Here is a 20,746-nt window from a genome sequence, read left to right as displayed (position 1 = left end):
GAAGTTCAGTGCCATTAAAGTGGTAATGGCCTGAACCAAGGAGCCCCTTGGTGCCAATATATAGAAGGCTGCAGGAGAGGATGGAGCCAAAATCACTAATGGAGCCGAAGGCCTCGGTGCCGAAGGTCTAGGCACCAAAAGCACTGGGGCTGACAGAAAGCTCCGGAGCCGAAAATTTAGCCTTTTTAGGTTTTGGTTGGTGAGGGTCCCCAGCCAGGGACGAAGGCAAGGATTTAGCCTTAGTAGAAACATCCATTTTCTTATGGGCTTTAGGAGGGGTTGAGACCTCCGACCTAGAAACAGCCTCTGAAAAGGGAGATTTTAGAAGTCCCTTCAGTATGAGCTTGTTTGTCCTTTCTAATAAAGTTCTATTAGAAAAGTTCTCACAAATAGTACAGGATGGTTCAACAGATAAATGGGACGCTCCCAAACAATAAACACACAAAGAGTGTGCATCAGAAGTAGGCAATCTGTGTCCACAATCAGAACATTGCTTAAGTCCCGGACTACCTATTTTATCTGCCAGATTAATTAATAGAAAAGTACCAACAATGGTACAAGAGAGTACCTGAAGGTATGAGAGAGAAAGGGAAAAAGATTACCAATGATGGTAAAGAAAAATACCTTGTGGTAAAAGTAAGTAAAAGACAGAAACACCGGAGTAATTTATGAACGCTACATGTGATAGGGTAAGAGACAACAAAATATCAACTTTTCTGACAGAAAAGTAATTTGTAAAGCAATTAAACAACAATGGACTGTACTTAGCTCAAAAGAAGTAGCTTGACATGATCGGATGGCATTGCAGCAAACGAAATCTGAGGTAACAGGGAGAGAGGGATAAGATGTGGGTAAGAGTTTAGCTCGAGAGTTTGAAGCTGACGCGAGCTTGGAAAATGGCCGGCTCGGTTTCGAGCTCGGAACCAATACCCATACGTAAGGAATGAACAAGGATTAACAATAACAGATAATTTGTTAGAGAGTATGTGATCAGTTTATCCCAGGAATGAACATTGGCAGATCAAGGATAGTCTAAGATGCTGTTTGAGATTTGCTTTAAGAATTTTTTAGGTTCACAGGTAAGTACTAGGCAAACACTCTGCAAACCATCACAAGACTAGACAAAAAAAAAATATTCAAAAGTTACACCTAGCCACAAGGAAGGCAAGACAAGAGAGTCCAGGGAAGAATTTGAGGCTGCCCATACAATTATCTAGGTTTACCTTGAAGGTGCCAAGAGTGTCACTCTGACAAGAAGTTGAAGTTTGTTTCAGAATGAAGGGTAATGTTTGGATACGAATCTATCACATTTTGTCTTATTTATCTGTTGATGAAGGTTTAGCTCCTTTAACCAAGGATCTGTGGTACCATTCATTCTGCGAAGGAAAAAGATATCAAATAGGGTTGGATCTTTGACAACTCAAAATGCTAGATACAGATCTCCAGAGGAGTCCATAACAGAAGGAGTACAGAGAAAGGGCTGCCAGATAACTAAGATTTTTGAGGCCACTGATCTTTTAGTTAAGAATCTCTGAGGACTCTTAAGTTATGTGATATGTTTAGATAAATACATGCCAAAAGATGCATTAAAGGGGAATTACTACTTATTTGGATCTAGTGGAGATGCCTTTGTAAATTACATGAGCCAGATACAAGGCTTTCCAAACAACTAAGAGCACATGATGATCAAATAAGGAAATATCAACAAGAGTGCCTAAAACCCTTACAACAATGTATTTGAGGGGTACATTACCTATATGGTAAAACTGTTTTTTTTTTTTACATTTAACTTGAGACCATTGTCATTGCACCAACTGTTAACATAGTCTAACCCATGCTGGAGTTATTGTGAGTCAGCTCAAGACTGAATAACAACACCCAATTTACAGTTGTCTGCAAACTTAAACATAGGCCAGCAGAAAAATAAATACTAAATAAAAGAGGGTCTAGAACTGAGACCTGTGCTACATCACCATAAGTGGCACCTGCGACTCTAACCACATGGGTTCTGTCAGACAAATAGCAATCCACTGTATAATATAAGGATTGATATTCCGATTTGTGTGTCAAAAATGCCTGCATTGGGAATATTGTCACAGGCCTTGGCCAGGTCTAGATATGCTGAATGTCTCGCATAACCACTATCTACTACTTCAGTTACTTTTTCAAAGAAATTAATGAAGTTAAAGAGGCAGGACTTTCCTCTGACAAAGCAAATTGACAAGAGTTCATGGTTAACAGATTTTCAGTGTCCAGATTAATGATGTCTGAAATAATGCACTCCATGGCTTTACATATGACGCTACAGAGACTAATGGGTCTATAGTTACCAGGGTCTATAGTTTGGCCACCCTTTTGTAATGGCATTACAATGGCTGTTTTCCATGGCTTCAAGAATGTAACCACAGGTATATTTATGAATAGTACAGTTTTGTACCTACCATAAATGTAGATGTTCAAGGATCCACATTGCTGCAGTCATAACCTGTGGGTAGTCCGCTGTCCTCGGTTGGCACAAATACCAAAGTGTTAGGCTGGCGTCGGTCATGGTCGCTCAGAGCTGACGTCAGTACGCAGTAGTACTTAAGCGCATGACCGACGCCATATCCTCAGTCTTTCTTGCCCCAGATGTCAGAAGGCCTAAAAAGGAAAATCCATAGCCAAAATAGAAAATACCCAACAACCAACATAGAAAATAATAATTATCCCAAAGAAACACAGCAACCCCAAACTATAGGGGAAGGAGGGAGGAAAATTGGACTGCAGCAATGTGGATCCTCGAACATCTACATTTATGGTAGGTACAAAACTGTACTATGTTCTTCGTCTCACATTGCTGTAGTCATAACCTGTGGGTAGAATCCCAAAGCAAAGGTAAAGGGAGGCTGGCAAACTAAAAAGCATTAGGAGCTGCTAACATGCCCTGTAAGACTGCAGTGGCAAACCCAGCCCTAGACTTGGAATAAAGAGGGAGATGGTAATGTTTAGTAAAAGTGTGCACTGAACTCCAAGTAGCTGCCTCCAAAATATCCTTAGTAGCTACCCCCACTTAAAAAGGCAGTAGATGTGGCAGTAGCCCTAGTGGAATGAGGTCTGATCCCAGCAGGAACATCTTTACCATGATGAGAATAACAAAAAGCAATACAATGGCCAATCCACTTAGAAATAGTTTGCTTTGAAACAGCTTTCCCTTGTGAACCCAAAGCAAAAGAAATAAATAACTGTTGAGTCTGCCTGAACTCTTTAGTTCTGCTCAAATAATAGTGTAACTGCCTGTGAATATCCAAAGAATGCAAAACTTTTTCCCCTTTATTTTGGGGATCAGCATAAAAAGTAGGCAAATGAATAGACTGGTTTAAGGCCACATTAGAAATAACTTTAGGCATAAAAGTAGGGTTAGTACGCAAGGACACTCTATCCTTATGGAATATCAGGAAGGGTTCAACTGCCATGAGAGCCTGTAATTCAGATACCCTCCTAGCAGACGTAATGGCCAACAAAAAAGCAGTCTTCCAAGACAAAAACTTCAACTCAGACGTAGCTGCAGGTTCAAAAGGAGGTAAAGTAAGCTTTTCCAACACAAAATTGAGATCCCAGGAAGGAGTAGGAGCTCTACGGGGGTCTTATGTTTTGCCCTCTAAGAAATTGTTTAAACAAAGGGTGAGAAAATAAAGGAGGGTCACAATCATAGTGAGCAGAAATGGCTGCAGCATGAACTTTCACGGAGGAAAAAGACAAACCCTTGTCTAGTAAATCAGTAAGGTACTGTAGTGTAAAACTCAAATTAGGCACTGAGACATCAAGGCTCTTTGCTGTGCTCCAAAGAAAAAATCTCCTCCATTTATCAGCATAAACTTTTCTAGTACTAGGCCGTCTGGCTTCCAAAATGACATTCAAAACCTGTTGAGGAAGCTGAGACCCCCCAGGGCCTAAAACATAATACGCCAGGCTGTTATATGCAGGGACTGTACCCTGACATTGAGAAAATGATTGTTTGACTGGGACAACAGGTGAGGAATCGGTGGCAAAGGCCAAGGAGGCTCCTGAACTAAACTCCTCAGCAGAGGATACCAGTGCTGTTGTGGCCAATCTGGTGCTATTAGAATCATACAAGGCTTGTCCTGCCTGACTTTCAAGAGTACCCTGGGAAGGAGAGGCAGAGGAGGGAAAGCATAGACGTGAAGGTTGTTCCAACTGAAGGATAGAGCATCCACTTTCCAAGCTTTTGGATGAAACATCTTTGTGCAAAATTTTGGCAGCTGAAAATTTAGTGGAGAAGTGAACAGATCTATGTCTGGAGTTCCCCAAGCCACTGTCAACTGTTGGAATACGTGAGGATCCAATTTCCATTCGTGGGGATCCACAATTTGTCTGCTCAATACATCTGCTAAGGAGTTCTGTGCTCCTGGCAGAAACCGTGCTTGAAGAGTGATGTGCAAATTCAGAGCAGTCTCCCACAATATCATAGCTTGTCTGCAAAGAGGGTAAGAATGGGTTCCCCCCTGCTTGTTGATGTACCACATGACAGTTGTGTTGTCTGTTTGAATCAACACCTGTCCTGGTTGAAGTAGGTCCTTGAAGGCCATCAGGGCAAACTGGACTGCTAACATCTCCTTCATGTTGATATGCAAATGCTGTAGTCTGGGAGGCCACGTGTCTTGAATCCATTTCCCATTGAAGTGTGCTCCCCAAGCCAGGTCAGAGGCATCCGTCGTTAAGATCTGACTCGCCTCTGGTCGGGTCACAGAGAGTCCCTTGTTTAGGTGACATTCCTGAGCCCACCACAAGAATTCCTTTTGGATGCAAGGTATTATCTGAATGACAGTGTCCAAATCGTGGCAGTGTTGAGTCCATACACTTTTGAGATACCATTGTATCTTCCTCATATGCAGTTTGGCATTGGGAAGTACCAGAATGCAAGATGCCATGAACCCCAAGGCTTGAAGGACTGTCCTTGCAGTCAGCCTGGACAGTACTGATAATTGCCGGAAGTATAGGTGAAGATTTCTTTGTTTGTCCGGGGTCAAAAAAGCCATCTGAGAGGCTGTATTCAGTCTCACACCCAGAAAGCACATGTCTTGAGAGGGTACTAGACTGGACTTTGTTTCGTTCACAGAATACCCTAGGCACCTTAAAACTGCCATTATATACTGTAGATGTTGAAGTAACTTGTCTTTGTCTTGAGCAAGAATCAGGCAATCGTCCAGATAAGGATAAATTTGTATTCCTTTCAATCTTAAGAAAGCTATTACAGGAGCCAGAACCTTTGTGAACACCCTTGGCGCAGTAGATAAGCCAAAGGGCAATGCAGAGAACTGATAATGAGAAGTACCAGCCGAAAGCAGGAATCTCCTGCAACTGGGCCTGATAGGAATGTGAAGATAAGCCTCTTTGAGATCCAGAGTTACCATCCAGTGATCTTTGCCTAGCAGAGGCAGAAGTTGCTGTAAAGTTAACATCTTGAATTTTGGAATGTCTAGGTATGTATTGAGAATGGACAAATCCAGAATTGGCCTCAAGTGTCTCCTTTCTTTGGCACAAGGAACAGGCGAGAATAAAACCCTTGGCCTACTTCTGACGGAGGTACCACCTGGATTGCCCCATCTGCAAAAGCAAAGAAATTTGTTCGTGAGCCTCCAGCCTTTGCTGAGGAGGTACATCTGGCATGCCTTTGAAAGGAGGAAAAGTGTGAAAGTAAAACTTGTAGCCTTGATTTATTATGTCCAACACCCATTTGTCCTGGGTGACCAAATGCCAATTTTGTTTGAAAAGTGCCAACTTTCCTCCTAGAGGAGCTGCCAGACGGGAAGAATCTGGCAGCTGGAGATACAGGTCATTGCGTCTGTTTCAAAAGGCTGACCCCTGCCCTCACCAGAAGATTGTGCAGGAGAACTCCAAGGCCTAGGTCTGAAAGAACCCTGAGCGTGAGCCCTGCCCCTACCACGTCTAGACCTGCCCTTAGACTGAAAATCCGAAGAAGGGTAGGACCATCCTCTTGCAGGCCAATTCCTGCTAAACTTAGGGGGCTGCACTTGCAAAAATTCCTTAACCGTCTGCATAGACTTAGCTTTGTCTTCCATCTTTTCAAAACTGACTCCACAGGAGAACCAAAGAACTTCAGATTGAAGAGGAGCATCCAAATAGAGCTTTAACATGCTCTGACAAATTCTGATCCTTAAGCCAGGTCGACGAATAACTGAACCAGTAGCAGCCACCCTGGAAGAAGCCTTAAGAGCATCGAAGCCACACTGCAAGGAATGCTTACCAACTTGATCTGAAGCATGAACTAAGTCCTGCAATTCCTTACACTCTATACCCTCAGATAAAGCATCTACCTTAGATTTCAACTGGCCTAACAGAAAGTTCTGATACTTCAGCATATGAAACTGGCAATTTAAAGCCCTCATAGCTAACGTGGAGGAGGTATACACTTTTTTACCCCACCTATCCAAAGCTCTAGCATCTTTATCCAGAGGAACTGGATTCTTAACTACAGAAGCCCTGACACCCTTAGGCCCTTGAACAATAGTTTCCGGGTCAGCTCTAGGACTCTTATACAAATATTTATGTGCCTCTGGAACTCTGTAATACCTGTCTGACTTGACAGGGGCAGGGGGTAAAGAATCCGGATCAAGAGAAGCTTCAGAAAAAACATCCTGAACAACATCTAAAACAGGGGGAATAGCCAAAGGTCTATGTTGTGGCAAAAACAAAAATTCACTAAGCCTCTTACGAGAATCTGAAAAATCCTGACCTTCCCACTTGAAATGCTCCCTCATGGAGTGCAAGGTTTCGGAAAAGGAAAAATCCTCTGGAGGAGAAGCAGAAGGACAAGAATCTTCTGCATCTGAATCAGAATAGGGAGGAAAATCCTGGATATCCTCAGCTGAGGACTCAGAGTAATCAGAGGAATGCTCCAATCCCTCTAAATCTGTCTCCACCCTAGGCCTCTTCTCTGGAGGGGGCATAGAACCCCTGATCAAAGTAATCAAATCCTATGCCATTTTCAACATATGCTTTTTAGGAACAGAGCCCGAAGAACTAGGGCTAAGACCTGTACCAGAAAGACCAGGTCTAGCCTTAGCAGGGCCTTTATTGACAGAAGTAGAAGGCCTAATAACCTTTTGTAAGGATGGAACCACAGAAACTTGAGAAGCCCCCTCGGCCTGACCTGACTCCTGAGAGGCCAACTCCTGTAAAAGTAGAGGTTCCCCCTGGGATTCAGCCGAGACCTCGGCTGGATCCACAGATTCAACCGTAGATTCCATAGAAAGTACAGTTTTGTACCTACCATAAATGTAGATGTCCGAACTGGATAGCATCTGCAGTCATAACTGGGGTTGTCCTGTCGTCAGGCAGCCCTTCGGTCGGCCGGATTCCAAAGTCCGGGTCCGGCTTCGGCTGATGTCGCACTTCACCCGACGTCATCTCTGCTGGTCTTCGGGTATAAAGGCATCAGCCGATGCCATTTTCCTCAGTCTTTCTTGCCCCAGATGCCAGTTGCCCTCTTGGAAGGCTAAATTTTTGGGTAAATGCCAATGTTTCCAAAAAGATAGAAGGCAAACACAAAAAAATAAGCATGTATGTACATATATACAAACAAATACACCATAAGAGACTCCCCCCACCAGCTAGCTATTAGGAGGGTAAATACCCTAGGAGTACCACAGAGGGGAAGGAGGGAGGGTAATCCTGACTGCAGATGCTATCCAGTTCGGACATCTACATTTATGGTAGGTACAAAACTGTACTATGTCCTTCATGGATGCATCTGCAGTCATAACAACTGGGTAGAATACCATAGCCAACTAGGGGAGGAGGAAGAATAGATTATGGTGTGGTTAGGATCCCTTGCAGTACAGCAGTGGCAAACCCTGCTTGGGATCTGGAATACAGAGGTAAATTATAATGCTTGGCAAATGTATGCACGGAGGTCCAAGTAGCCGCCTCAATAATGTCCTTGGTTGCCACTCCTCGTAAGAAGGCTGTGGTAGTGGCTGTTGCCCTTGTAGAATGAGGCCTTATGTTCTGTGGAATTGGTTTTCCATGGAAGGAGTAACAGAATCGTATGCAATTTCCTATCCATTTGGAGATTGTCTGTTTGGAAATTGCTTTTCCTTCCTTTCCTGTTGCATAGGCTACAAAAAGCTGGTCAGTTTTTCTGTTACTTTTTGTTCTGTCCAGGTAGTAGCGTAGCTGTCTATGTACATCCAAGGTATGCAGTATTCTTTCCCTCTGTTTTGTGGGTTGGGAAGAAGGTAGGTAGGTGGATTGCCTGGTTTAAAGACACTCTGGATACCACCTTAGGCATAAATGTAGGATTAGTCCTCATGGACACTCTATCTTGGTGGAAGATTAGGAAGGGTTGTACTGCCATTAGGGCCTGAAGTTCAGAAACCCTCCTTGCTGAGGTTATTGCCAGTAGGAAAGCAGTTTTCCATGATAGATGCTGAAGGTCTGCTGTTGCTGCTGGTTCAAAAGGTGCGAGTGTCAACTTTTCTAACACAAAGTTCAAATCCCAAGCTGGCAATGGTGGCTTCCTAGGAGGTTTTACATTCTTGATCCCTCTGAGGAACTGCCTGAGTAGAGGATGTGAGAAGACAGGTGGATCAAGGCTGTATTCTGCTGAAATAGCTGATGCATGTATCTTGATGGAGGAATAGGACAGGCCTGTATGTAGAAGCTCTGCCAAGTACTCCAGAATGTTAGCAATATCTATATTGACACATCTTTTCCTCTTTCAGCACTCCAAATGACAAACCTTTTCCATTTCCTGCATAGTTCCTTCTTGTTGAAGGTCTGCGGGCTTCAAGGATAATGTCTTTAACCCTTTGGGAAAGATCTGGATTAGTTGCTGCTATGTGATGTTCCATGCAGTCAGTTGCAACGTTTTTAGGTTTGGATGCATGATGCTGTAGTTGTTCTGAGTTAACATCAAAGGCATCAAGGGTATTGACCACATTTTGTCCCGAGACATGCTCCTCAGCAATGGGTACCAGTGTTGTCTTGGCCAGTTCGGAGCTATCAGGATTATCCTTGGACGTTCCTCCTTGATTTTTAGTAATACCTTGTGTATCAAGGAAGAGGTGGGAATGCATATGCTGTCAGACCTTTCCAGCTGAAGGAGAGAATCCACTTTCCATGCAAGTGGATGGAATGTCCTTGTGCAGAATTTTTGAGCTGGTGATTGAGAGGGAAGCGAATAGATCTATCTGTGGCATTGCCCATTTCTTTGCGGTGATCTTGAAGATGTTGGGGAGTAGCATCCATTCGTGAGCATCCGAGGTGGTACTGCTTAACATGTCTGCTAGAGTGTTCTCCTTTCCGGTACAAATATTGCCTGTAACTGGATGTTGTAGCTGAGTGCCAGGTTCCAAAGGTCCAAAGTCATTCTGCATAGGGGTATGAATGAGTGCCTCCCTGTTTGCTGATGTACCACATGACTGTGGTGTTGTCTGTCCTTATCATCAAATGGCCTTCTTTGAGAAATGGTCTGAATTTTTGGATTGCCAGTTTTACTGCCAGCATTTCTTTTAGGTTGATGTGCAGGTGAAGCTGGTCCTGCGTCCACAATCCTTGTACGCATTTGTCCAGCATGTGAGCCCCCCATCCTAGGTCTGAGGCGTCTGTTGTGATGGTTTGGCTTGCTTGATAGTTGTAAAAGGGTAGGCCTGGGTTTAACTGGCATGCTTGAGCCCACCATAGGAACTCCTGTTTTAGGCATGGGATTAGTGGAATTTCTGCTTCTAGGCTGTGCCTGTGTTGGGACCATAAATTCTTTAGGTACCACTGTAGTTTTCTCATATGCAGTCTGGCATGTGGGACCAAGATTATGCATGATGCCATGAAGCCCAAGGCCTGCAGAACTTTTCTTGCTGTTAGCTTGTTCCGTTTTGTTAGTGCCAAGAAGTAAAGAGGGAGCTCTTTTTGTTTTTCTGCAGTTAGGAATGCCATTTGTTTGACTGTGTCCAATTCAGCCCAAGAATGTCCTTGTTTGGGATGGAATCAGCCTTGACTTTTGTAAATTGACTGTGTATCCCAGTGCTTGTAGCAAGTAAATGACCCTTTGTAAATCTGTTGTCAGCTTGCTTTTGTTGTCCCCTTGTAGCAGGCAGTCGTCCAGGTATGGATAAATTTGGATTCCCTGTAGTCTGCAGTGGGCGATTACTGATGCCAGGCATTTTGTGAATACTCTGGGCGCAGTAGATAAGCCAAAGGGCAATGCTGAGAATTGATAGTGCTCTGATCCTGCAAGAAATCTGAGGTATCTTCTGCAAATTGGTCGAATGGGGGCGTGCAGGTATGCCTCCTTGAGATCTAGAGTTACCAGCCAACACTCCTTGCCCAGCATGGGAAGAAGTTGCTGTAGGGTCAGCATTTTGAATTTTGGGACAATGATGTATGTGTTTAAGGTGGACAGGTCGAGAATAGGTCTCCAACTTTTTCCTTTCTTGGAACTAGGAATAGTCTGGAGTAGAATCCTTTGCCTTGTTCTGTTATTGGTACTCTTTCCACAGCTCTCATCTTTGTTAATTGCATTATCTGCTGTAGAGCTTCTGTTTTTTTATTTGGAGGCAGGCTTGGCATTCCTCTTTTGACTGGTAAAGTGTGGAAGTGGAACCGGTAACCTTGGTCTATGGTTTGCAAAATCCACTTGTCTTTTGTGATGTAGTGCCAGTTCTTCGAAAATAAGGTTAATTTTCCGCCTAGTGGTGCTGCTATTTGTTCCCTGGTAGGCGGAGTTAGAATCAAGTCACTGTGATTGTCCTGTTGTAGTGGTAGTGGCTGTGCCTGTGCCTCTGTTATTACCTTGCCACTGTCGTCCTCTGTAGGCACCCCCTCTGGATTGATTTCTGCCTCTGGAACGTCTATTCCTGCCCCTTTGGGATCTTGTGGAGTCAGGAAAGGACCAATTTTGGCAGGCCAGTTCCTGCTAAACCTTGGGGCTGAACCTGCAAGAAATCTTTAACCGTTTGTACAGATTTTGCCTTTTCTTCCATTTTCTTCATTACCTGCTGGGCAGGTGTACCAAACAAACTGGCCTTATCCATAGGAGCATCTAATAACTTAGCTTTAACATGATCCGGTAAGACCTGTTCCTTCAGCCATGCATGTCTTCTTATCACTGTGCCAGTCATGGCTGATCTAAATGAAGCCTCCAGTGCATCATAGCCACATTTTAAGGAATGGTTACTAACCTGTTGTATGTTATTTACCATTTCTAATACATATTTCTTATCTATAGTGTCATCAGAGGATAGCTTTTTAGTTAACTGATCAAGCATAAACTCTTGTATTGTATCATGTGAAACTGACAGTTTAAAGCTCTAGCTGAGAGAGTAGCAGAGGTGTAAACTTTTTTGCCCCATCTGTCTAAAGACCTGGCTTCCCTTTCAGAAGGAATAGGGTTTTTGCTGTGGTCGAGGCTACTGCCTTAGGCCCCTGGGATATAGTTTCGGGGTCTGCAAGTGGGGCCTTGTATAGGTGATGATGAGTGTCTGGCACCCTGTAAAATCTATCAGGTTTGGCAGGGGCTGGAGGTAAGGAATCTGGTGCAGTGCAGACATCATTAAATGCATCGTCCACAACAGAGAGGACAGGAGGTATAGCTAAGGGCCTGTGTTGTGGTAGGTGCAGAAAAGTCCTAAGTCTTTTTCTAGAATCTGAGAAATCCTGTTCCTGCCATTGGAATTGTTCTCTCATGGCATGTAAGGTTTCCCCAAAGGAGAATTCTTCTGGTGGAGAAGCAGCTGGAATGGATTCTTCAGCATCTGAGTCTTCATAATTGGAGAAAGGAGCCTCTGGCTGGTCTGTAATATCTGAGTCATCCAGAATCATCAGTGGACACAGGCTCGGGGCTCTGCTCTTGGTCTCTTTCTGGGGCTGAGAGGCCCTGTCTGGGTGAGAATGAGATCCCCTAATTAAGGATATTAAATCTTCTGCCAGAGTAAGCATTTGTGAACTAGAAGTGGGCCTGGTTGAGGGGTTTAACAGGCACTGATTTAGTAGATTTGGCTGCTTTAGCCCTGGCAAAGGCCTTAATAGACATGGCTGCAGGAGGCCTAGCAGCACCACGTGCTGGGGTAGAGACATCCAAAGGGATGGTGTCTGATAAGTCACTAGTAACCACTGTTGTAGGTAAAATTTCTGAGGCCGATTCAAGTAAAGTAGCCGGAACCTCAGTAGTAGTCATTGATTCGCTGTACTTTGATCAGTTTTCTCGGTTTCGCCGAAACCGAGACACTCATTTTGCTTAACCATGGTTTCGGCGAAACCGCGGACGCGAGTGTCGGTCTTTTCTTTGCGTTTTTAACAATTTGGGTAGTCGGAGGATCCGGCGGCATAATGTACGCAAAATCTGAGCGAAAAACTGTTCAGCAAACTCCGACCGACGCCTAAGCGTTCGTCGGTTGAAGGAAGCACAGGACGAACAGGCTGATACGTCGTGGTCTGGGCCTAAACAAGGCAAACAGTAAGAGTGGAAATCTTTATGAGGTATTTGTTTCCCACAAGTTAAACAGTTATTGACTTTTTCTGACATCGGCTGAGGCAAGAAAGAGTCCCCAACGGGGTACTTAGCTTTTAGAAGTCTTGAAGGAGTATTCGGTAGTAGTAATCTCTGGATCTGACCGACCGGCACTTGCGAACAGCTTCTGCTTGGCGCCACGGCAAGAAAGACTGAGGAAAATGGCGTCGGCTGATGCCTTTATACCGAAGACCAGCAGAGATGACGCCGGGTGAAGTGCGACATCAGCGAAGCGGACCCGGACTTTGGAATCCGGCCGACCGAAGGGCTGCCTGACGACAGGACAACCCCAGTTGTTATGACTGCAGATGCATCCATGAAGGACATCCGGCGTCCGCAACGGACGACTCATCCGGTTTAGACTTTAAAGATTTATCTTTTTGCTTTTTCGCGGTAGCGGGCGTTGGAGGATCCGACGGCATGTTATAGTTACACCGCTTCGAAACAAGCCTAGCACAGTCTAATCTGCGTTATGGTGCGCTTATTAAATCTAGCGCAGCGACACCCGACTACGTCGTGCTCAGGCCCCAAGCAAGGAATACAGAGAGAGTGATAGTCCCTATGAGGTATCTGTTTCCCACAAGAAATACAATTATTAACTTTTTCTGACATCCGGATTAACTGAGGCAAGAAAAGACAAAAATATTCTAGCAGGTACTTAGCCCAACTTGGTCTTCGGTCTGAAACTCGAAAAACGAAAATTTCAGAACGCCGAACGGCACTTGCAAAGGTTGCTTCTGCTTCAGACCACGCGGCAAGAAAGACTGAGGATATGGCGTCGGTCATGCGCTTAAGTACTACTGCGTACTGACGTCAGCTCTGAGCGACCATGACCGACGCCAGCCTAACACTTTGGTATTTGTGCCGACCGAGGACAGCGGACTACCCACAGGTTATGACTGCAGCAATGTGAGACGAAGAACATCAATGAATCCATGACTAGGGTAGTTCTGAAAACAAAGTAGTACCTCTTTTTCTGCTCTATATCTTACCAACTTTCCAGTTCCACCAAAGAGCATTTGGTTAAAATCAACATTTCACTGGTATATGATGTTTAGAACTGTAGTAGCTAATAATATCACATAATTCACTGAACATTATCCTGAGCAGATGTATTTGGGTTAATGTAAATAGTATCCCAGCTTTTTTCATAAGCATGTCATTTATTGCATCATAATTTCCACTGACTGAGTTTTGATTATATTCTTATTTTTAAATATGATGGCCTCATGATCCATTTTGGGTGAGGTGCAGAAACATTATGAGCAGAAAGGGTCCAAGACCTGTTGGAAACAGCAGTACATCAGGAAGGTTGGAGGAAGTGTTGGAATCAGCTGTTGGGAGCTTATCTTGAAGAGCTGGTCTTCTTTATGATAACTACTCAAAAAAACTGCAGCATTTCACTCTAGAAAAACTCTTGCAGAAGCAGTCTCAGAATGAGTACCCTGTACAGGCATGGTGGAATAACCTTTGTATAGATAAATAAATTCCTGTCCTACTGACATTAAAAACCATACAAATCACTGAAAGAGAAAAGGATTCCTTATGAACATATATATGTTGCAAATAACTTGGTCAGATGTTTATAAGATGTTATTAATGGGACCCAAAATATTCTAACCTATGTACCTTCACATCTAAAGGGATGAAATAACTTAAAAGAGCAGATGGCTGACAACATAATGCCACTGAGATATAAAGGTAACAGTCAGCCCCTCCCCCAACAACGTTCACTGAAAAAAAGTTCCAAGTTTTGCTCCTCATGAATGGATTTTTCTCATTTATCCAATAAGGATCTACGCTTCCTGAAATGGCTGATGCTTCATGACACCTCAGACAATGGCTCCTCATGAATGGATTTTTCCCATTTATCCAATAAGGATCTACTTTTCCTGAACTGGCTAATGCTTCATGACACCTCAGACAATGGGTACACCAAAATTATGTCAGCCTGCAGCAAGATCTAGCTCTGTACTTGGTATCACATGCACTCTGCAGCATCACCACAGACACAGATTTTCCATTTTTTTCTGGGAAAATACCTGTAAATCTCTAATTTGGACTGAGTATTGGAAAAACATGGGACTTTCAATTAAATCAGCATTTTAGGCCAGAGTGCTCATTCAACATAATTTGTGGTTCTTCTTACATTTACTACTTATTATATGGTCGGCTAACTTTTAGTGTCCTGTGCACAGAATCTGTTTTAATGTTCCATCTTTTATACATTACATTTTATATATATATATATATATATATATATATATATATATATATAGAGAGAGAGAGAGAGAGAGAGAGAGAGAGAGAGAGAAAAATTATAATGAAATCATGGTAAACAGCAGACATTGCACTTAAAAATCATGGATATAATTTCTAGACTTCACATCATGAAAATGGAATTTCATTTTTTTGGGAACCATAAAGCAGTGTTCCTGAGCATCAAGTTCTCTGTTCCAAGCTGGCTAACAATATATCAGGCAATTGTGCACAACAAGGCCTTTCTCTACTAGCATTTGTTGTTGTTGTTCCTTTGGCTTTTCTCGGTTAGGGGTCACCACAGCGAAACTCCAGTCCGCTAATGATTGGCAGTAGATTTTCATGGTGCCGAGGTGCCAGCTCGATGCCCAACCTTCAATGAAGGCACGCCCATTCACGCATGTCTCTCGAACACCACTCAACCGCAGGGAGGACATGCAGACTCCACACAGAAGGTGCTCCAGCCGAGAATCGAACGGGAGAACCTCTTGCTGTGAGGCGACAACGCTACCGCTGCACCACCGCGGCTGTTTTCTCTTCCAGCATTTAGTAGACGTTATTCCAAGGAGTGCTACATAATTGCTATCTGTATTCCACAATATATTACACTGCAATTTCTGAACATATTTTTTTAACATAATCAAACACACTGCTATGACAATGACAAGTTTAACTCACACTTGGACCACTTTTTGTAGATTTCCACTCTCAAACCTGGACTCAAACAGTAGGGGATCATCTTCAGTTCCATTCAATCGGACAGCAGCTTGCTTAATGGGTCCTCTGCATCCACCAACACGTGAACAGTTGAAGTAAGAACCTTTTGTTGCTGATTGAAAACAAAAGAAGAACTTTATTAAGGAAATAATTAATGTATTTTACACACAGCAATATTTGCAGTCTTTTGTTAGCAACAAATGTTCACAGTACTTAGTGTCTTAGTCCTCCACTTTTCAATATAAATGAAAACTTAGTTATGTACTCACCATAACTTCAGATGTTTGGGATCCATCTCGCCTACATTCTGACTGATGGGTTCGGAGCCGATCCCTCAGCTCCGACTCGGCACGCTTATGCCAAAGAGCGAAGTCTCTTATTGGCTGAGCTTACTATATCCCAGGATGCACCACTACCAGTCCCCCAGATCTAGTTTGTCCGCATACATGCACACACGCACGCACTGCTTATATAACATCGCCAGATGAAACAAGATAAAAACAGTAGAACTCAAACCGTTCAATCTCTTCTGATCTCCAAGGCAGGGGGAAGGAGGGTGGGTATTAGGAATGGCGAGATGGATCCCAAACATCTGAAGTTATGGTGAGTACATAACTAAAAGATGTTATGTGATCCTATCTAGCCTACATTCTGACTGATGGGACAGCGCCCTAGCACCTGAATCCTGGGTGGCTCACTGGAAAACACTCCTGAGTACCGTGGAACCAAATGATGCTCGCCCTTTAGATGCCACATCCAATTTATAGTGGGAAATGAAAGTGTGCGGATTGGACCAAGTAGCAGCATAAATCTCAGAAATAGCGAGCTTGGAATGAAATGCAATAGAGGTAGCCATAGCTCTAGTAGAGTGAGCTTTGACAGATGTTGTAAGTTGCTTATTTGAAGAGGAATAAGCCTGAGTTATGCAATCTCTGATCCATTTGGCAATAGTAGCTTTAGTGATGGTTTTACCCAGTTTATTATCTGAAAAGGACACAAACAATTGGTCTGTTTTTCGAATTTGTTGAGTCCTGTCTAGATAGAAGTGCAATTGCCTGTGAACATCCAACTTATGCAAGGTGTATTCCGCTTAGTTTGAAAATTTTGGAAAAAAAACTGGTAGCTCTAGAGATTGTTGGAGACAGAGATTAGAACAAACTTTTGGAACAAAAGATGGATTAGGCCTAAGTGATACTCTATCCTTGTGAAAAATCAAGTACGGTGGTTTGATAGATAGGGCTTGAAGTTCTGAAACTCTTCTTGCAGAGGTAATTGCAATTAAGAAGGCAGTTTTCCAAGACAGATATTTCAACTCACATGTAGCAGCCGGTTCAAAGGGAGAAGATGTTAAGGCACGGTACCAAATCAAGATCCCACGGAGGCAGGATGAAAAACTGGGGGTCTTAAAAGCACAGCACCTTTTATGAAAGTTTTACATAATCTGCTACTCATCAGCGGTGGGTGTATGGATTCGTGAAATTTGGAGATAGCTGCTAGTTGGACTTTAATAGTAGAGACTGAAGATCCTTGATTAAACAAGGATGTTAAAAATTTCAAGACCTCTGGTATCGGGGCGTAATAGGGTCTAAGCCTCTGAGTTGAGCCCAGATAGCAAACCTCTTCCACTTACTGTGATACAATTTCTTAGTGGTGGGTTTGTGGGCTGAAGATAAAATGTGAATAACTTCGGGTCCAATGTGTGATTTCTGACTAAAGTCGGAAGTGGAGGAGCCAAGCTGTTAATTTCAAAGTGTGAAGGGACTGGTGCTGTTGTCCCGACTGATGAACCAGAAGGCCGGAGTTAGATCCAAAACCAAGGACCGTCCCGAGTATATTTCTGTAGGTAGGGGAACCATACCTGATGAGGCCAATCTGGAGCAATTAGAATCATTGTGGACCCCAATTGGGAAGCTTTCTGGATGACTTTGGGGAGGAGTGGAACCGGAGGGAAAGCATAAAGCAGTCCTGTTGGCCAAGGTTGGACTAGAGCATCCGTAGCTGCCTCCCCTTGATGCGGGTCAAGGAAAGAACCTTTGCACTTCGTGTTTTGTGGTGTTGCAAATAGGTTGCAGCACGGAATCCCCCATCTTTTGAAAATCTGAGCTGCTACTGTTTCATTCAGGGACCACTCGTGAGGAGAGAATAGTCCTGCTCAGTCCGTCTGCCAATACATTGGATTTTCCTGGAATGTGGGTCGCTACCAGGAAGCGGTTGGTAGCCACTGCCCATTCCCACACCCTCATGGCCTCTCTGCAAAGGGGGTAAGATCTGGTCCCTCCTTGTTTGTTTAGATACCAGACCACCGACATGTTGTCTGTGTGGATAGCGATAATGCCTTGAGGGAGAAACTTGTGGAGGGCTTGTAGGGACAGAAGTACAGCCCTCATTTCCAACACATTGATATGGAGAAATGTTTCGTTTGGAAGCCAAGAACCCTGAACTGACCTGCCCAGACAATGCCCCCCGTCTGGGAGGCATCCGTTGTCAAGGTGGCCACCAGAGGGTATAACAAAAGGTCTTCCCTGATTCAGATTGGATGACAGAAGCCACCAGCGGAGGTCCCGTTTGCACGCTTCTGTAATCAGTATTTGATGAATGAGGGAGATCCTGAAAAGACCATTGTGTCGATAACAGCCACTGAAGAATCCTCATGTGCAATCTTGCCAGAGGAACTAGGAGAACCGTGGCAGACATTGAACCTAAAAGTTGCAGGACCATCCTGGCTGGGGCTTTGGATCTTAGAAGCAGGGCTCGGGCTTGACCTTGTAATGTTTGTATCCTTTTGGTAGGAAGGAAGATTAGCAATTTTGAGTCTATCTCTGCTCCTATGAATCTTATGCGCTGAGAAGGCAGCAAGACAGACTTTGACCAGTTGAATGTAATTCCCAGGGAAGCACCCAGGGAGATGGTGGCTTGTAGGTTTTCTAGTAGTAGATGCCTGGTGGTGGCAGTCAGGAGCCAGTCGTCCAGATAGGGAAACACTTGGAATCCGAGACTCCTCAGGTGAGCAGTCACTACTGCCAAACACTTGGTGAACACCCTGGGGCTGTGGTGAGACCAAAGGGCAGTGCACAAAATTGGAAATGACTGTCTCCCAGGCTGAAGCGCAGATACCTCCTGGACGCCTGATGTATCGGTATGTGATAATAGGCGTCCTTGAGATCTATGGAGCACATCCAAACATCTTTCTCCAATAATGGGAGAATGGATTGTAAAGTGACCATTCGAGATTTGGACTTCATGACGGACTGGTTTAGTTTGCTGAGATCCAAAATGGGTCTCAGGTCCCCTGTCTTTTTTGGCACTAAAAAGAACCTTGAGTAATTTCCGGATCCAATCTGGTCTGTGGGGACCGGTTGGATGACTCCTTTTCTAGCAGCTTTGAAGCGTCTACGGCTGCAATTTCCCTTTGACTGGGTGGTGGGTCCGGAATTTTTTGGACGGTGGGGTGAGTGTGTGAAGGAATGGTGTAACCTCCGGCAATAATCCGAAGCACCCATCTGTCCTGAGTAATAGACTCCCAGGCTTTTAGGTGCTTGGCAAAACGGCACCCAACTGGCTCCGGAGCAGCACAGCCGGGCAATCACTCATGAAGTGTGGGAGGCTGAAGAGCCACAAAAGGACTCGCGGTCTCCAGTGTTGCGGGGGCCTCTGCCGCCTCTGGGACGGCGTCTCCCAGAAAAATTTCCCCGTCCTCTGCCTCTGGAAGGGAATCTTCCTGCTGTTGGGGAAAGAATTTCTGTGATTTATGGAACCACATTTTCCCTCCTCTTTAGCCTTGGGATAAGGCCGAAAGGGAGTGGAATAACGTGCTCCTACGGCAGATAAAGTCTTTCCCTCCTGCTCACAGCGGGTAAGAGTGTCTTATACCTTGGGTCCAAACAAAGAGGACCCATCAAAGGGAGCGTCGGCAAGGAAGACTTGAAAGCCTCCGAAATGACACAAATGGAGCCAGGCTTGTCTCCGTGAGCCACGCCTGTGCCTGCCGCTCTGCCGCCCCTTCGGCCGCATATGAAATGAGCCTCATGGACGAGTTAGAAATCGAGTTAAGGATAGCCAACTGAGAGCTAACCGACTGGGCTAGCTGCTCAGGTAGGTTACCTGAGAGGGAGTCTGAGAGCTCCTTGACCAGATCCCTCTGTAGTCTGGTGAAATGTGCCAAATAATTCAGGGACCTCAGGTAAAGGCCGCTGAAGTCAGGGCGCTTCCCTGCAGTCCATGCTCCTAGACTCCTTATTAGGAGGATGGACGGACGTTGAAGCCTCTGCCACGTCCTGCTGGGTAGCAGATGCCACCACCATGGCATCTACAGCCACGCCTTTAGTTACGAACTCCTTCTCGGGTGGGGCAGACAAAAATTTGTTAGGGCGAGAAGGCACTGGTTCCACAGTATCTGGATGTTCCCACGCCCTCCGACAAACCAAATCCAGGAGCTCGTCGAAGGGCGGAGACACCCAGGAGGCGGAGGGCTGAGCCCCGAAGGCCTTGAGAAACACCGACTCATCAGCGGAGGGGGGTTTGGAATTCCAGCCGCCTCATTGCTTAAGGATCTCTAGAATGTCTGCAAATGAGACATCATCCGAGGACGACTTTGGGGACCCCTCCGCATCATCAAGATCAGTGTCCGATGTAAGAGACTCGTCGGGGGAGTCCACGTGCTTCCTCTTGCACGATCTCTTCCTTGGGGGCTCCTCCGAAGACAACTCAAGAACCCTCAGGAGGAGGGAACCCCGTGGGGGTACCCCCAGGCACCGGGGCTCGGCTGCCTAGAGACAGGGGAACTGCCAAAGACCCAGTCACCATGCCCAGGAAGGTGCCGGTAAAGCCAGAGATGGCCGAAGAAGACTTGGCCAAGGCACTCCTCATAGCTCTGAAAGCCGGACCCCAGAATCCTGGGAGGGTCCGGTCCCCGAGCCGTGATAGCAGACGGAAGTCCCGCGTCAAGCATCGAGAGGGAGGCTCGGAACAGACAGCATTGGTCCCAAACGTCACCCCGGGTCCAGCCGAAGAAGTCCGTGTGCTAAACTCGGACCCGAAGGCCGGGTTGGAGTAAGGGTCGGAGCCGACCCAGGATCTCTACTGGCTCCATCAGCACCTGCTCCGGCGGAGCCGGCGGTCGGAGGAGGAATGGCAATGGAGTGGGCTATCGGCTCAAGCCAATTGGGTCAGAGCCGAAACAAATTTTTGAAAGACTGGGGACTGGAACAGTCTTTGGAGCACCCTGTCTATGTCCGAATCTGACAT

The 20,746-nt window shown here is 45.0% G+C and overlaps 1 protein-coding gene across 1 annotated transcript in view; it reads right to left on the bottom strand.

Annotated features, from left to right (window-relative positions):
* Positions 1 to 20,746, bottom strand: part of LOC122791459 (cytosolic carboxypeptidase 2-like) — a 783,816-nt gene that overhangs the window by 483,625 nt on the left and 279,445 nt on the right. The window contains exon 7 of the mRNA XM_044059204.1: positions 15,464 to 15,614. Coding sequence (XP_043915139.1) covers positions 15,464 to 15,614 — 151 coding nt within the window. The remainder of the gene's footprint in view (positions 1 to 15,463; positions 15,615 to 20,746) is intronic.

The sequence above is a fragment of the Protopterus annectens genome, chromosome 17.part0 (assembly GCF_019279795.1).
Source record: "Protopterus annectens isolate FY-2018-M chromosome 17.part0, PAN1.0, whole genome shotgun sequence".
Taxonomy (NCBI): Eukaryota; Metazoa; Chordata; order Ceratodontiformes; family Protopteridae; genus Protopterus; species Protopterus annectens.
Note: the sequence above shows the minus strand (reverse complement) of the source record. Positions and strands in the feature narration are given on the sequence as shown.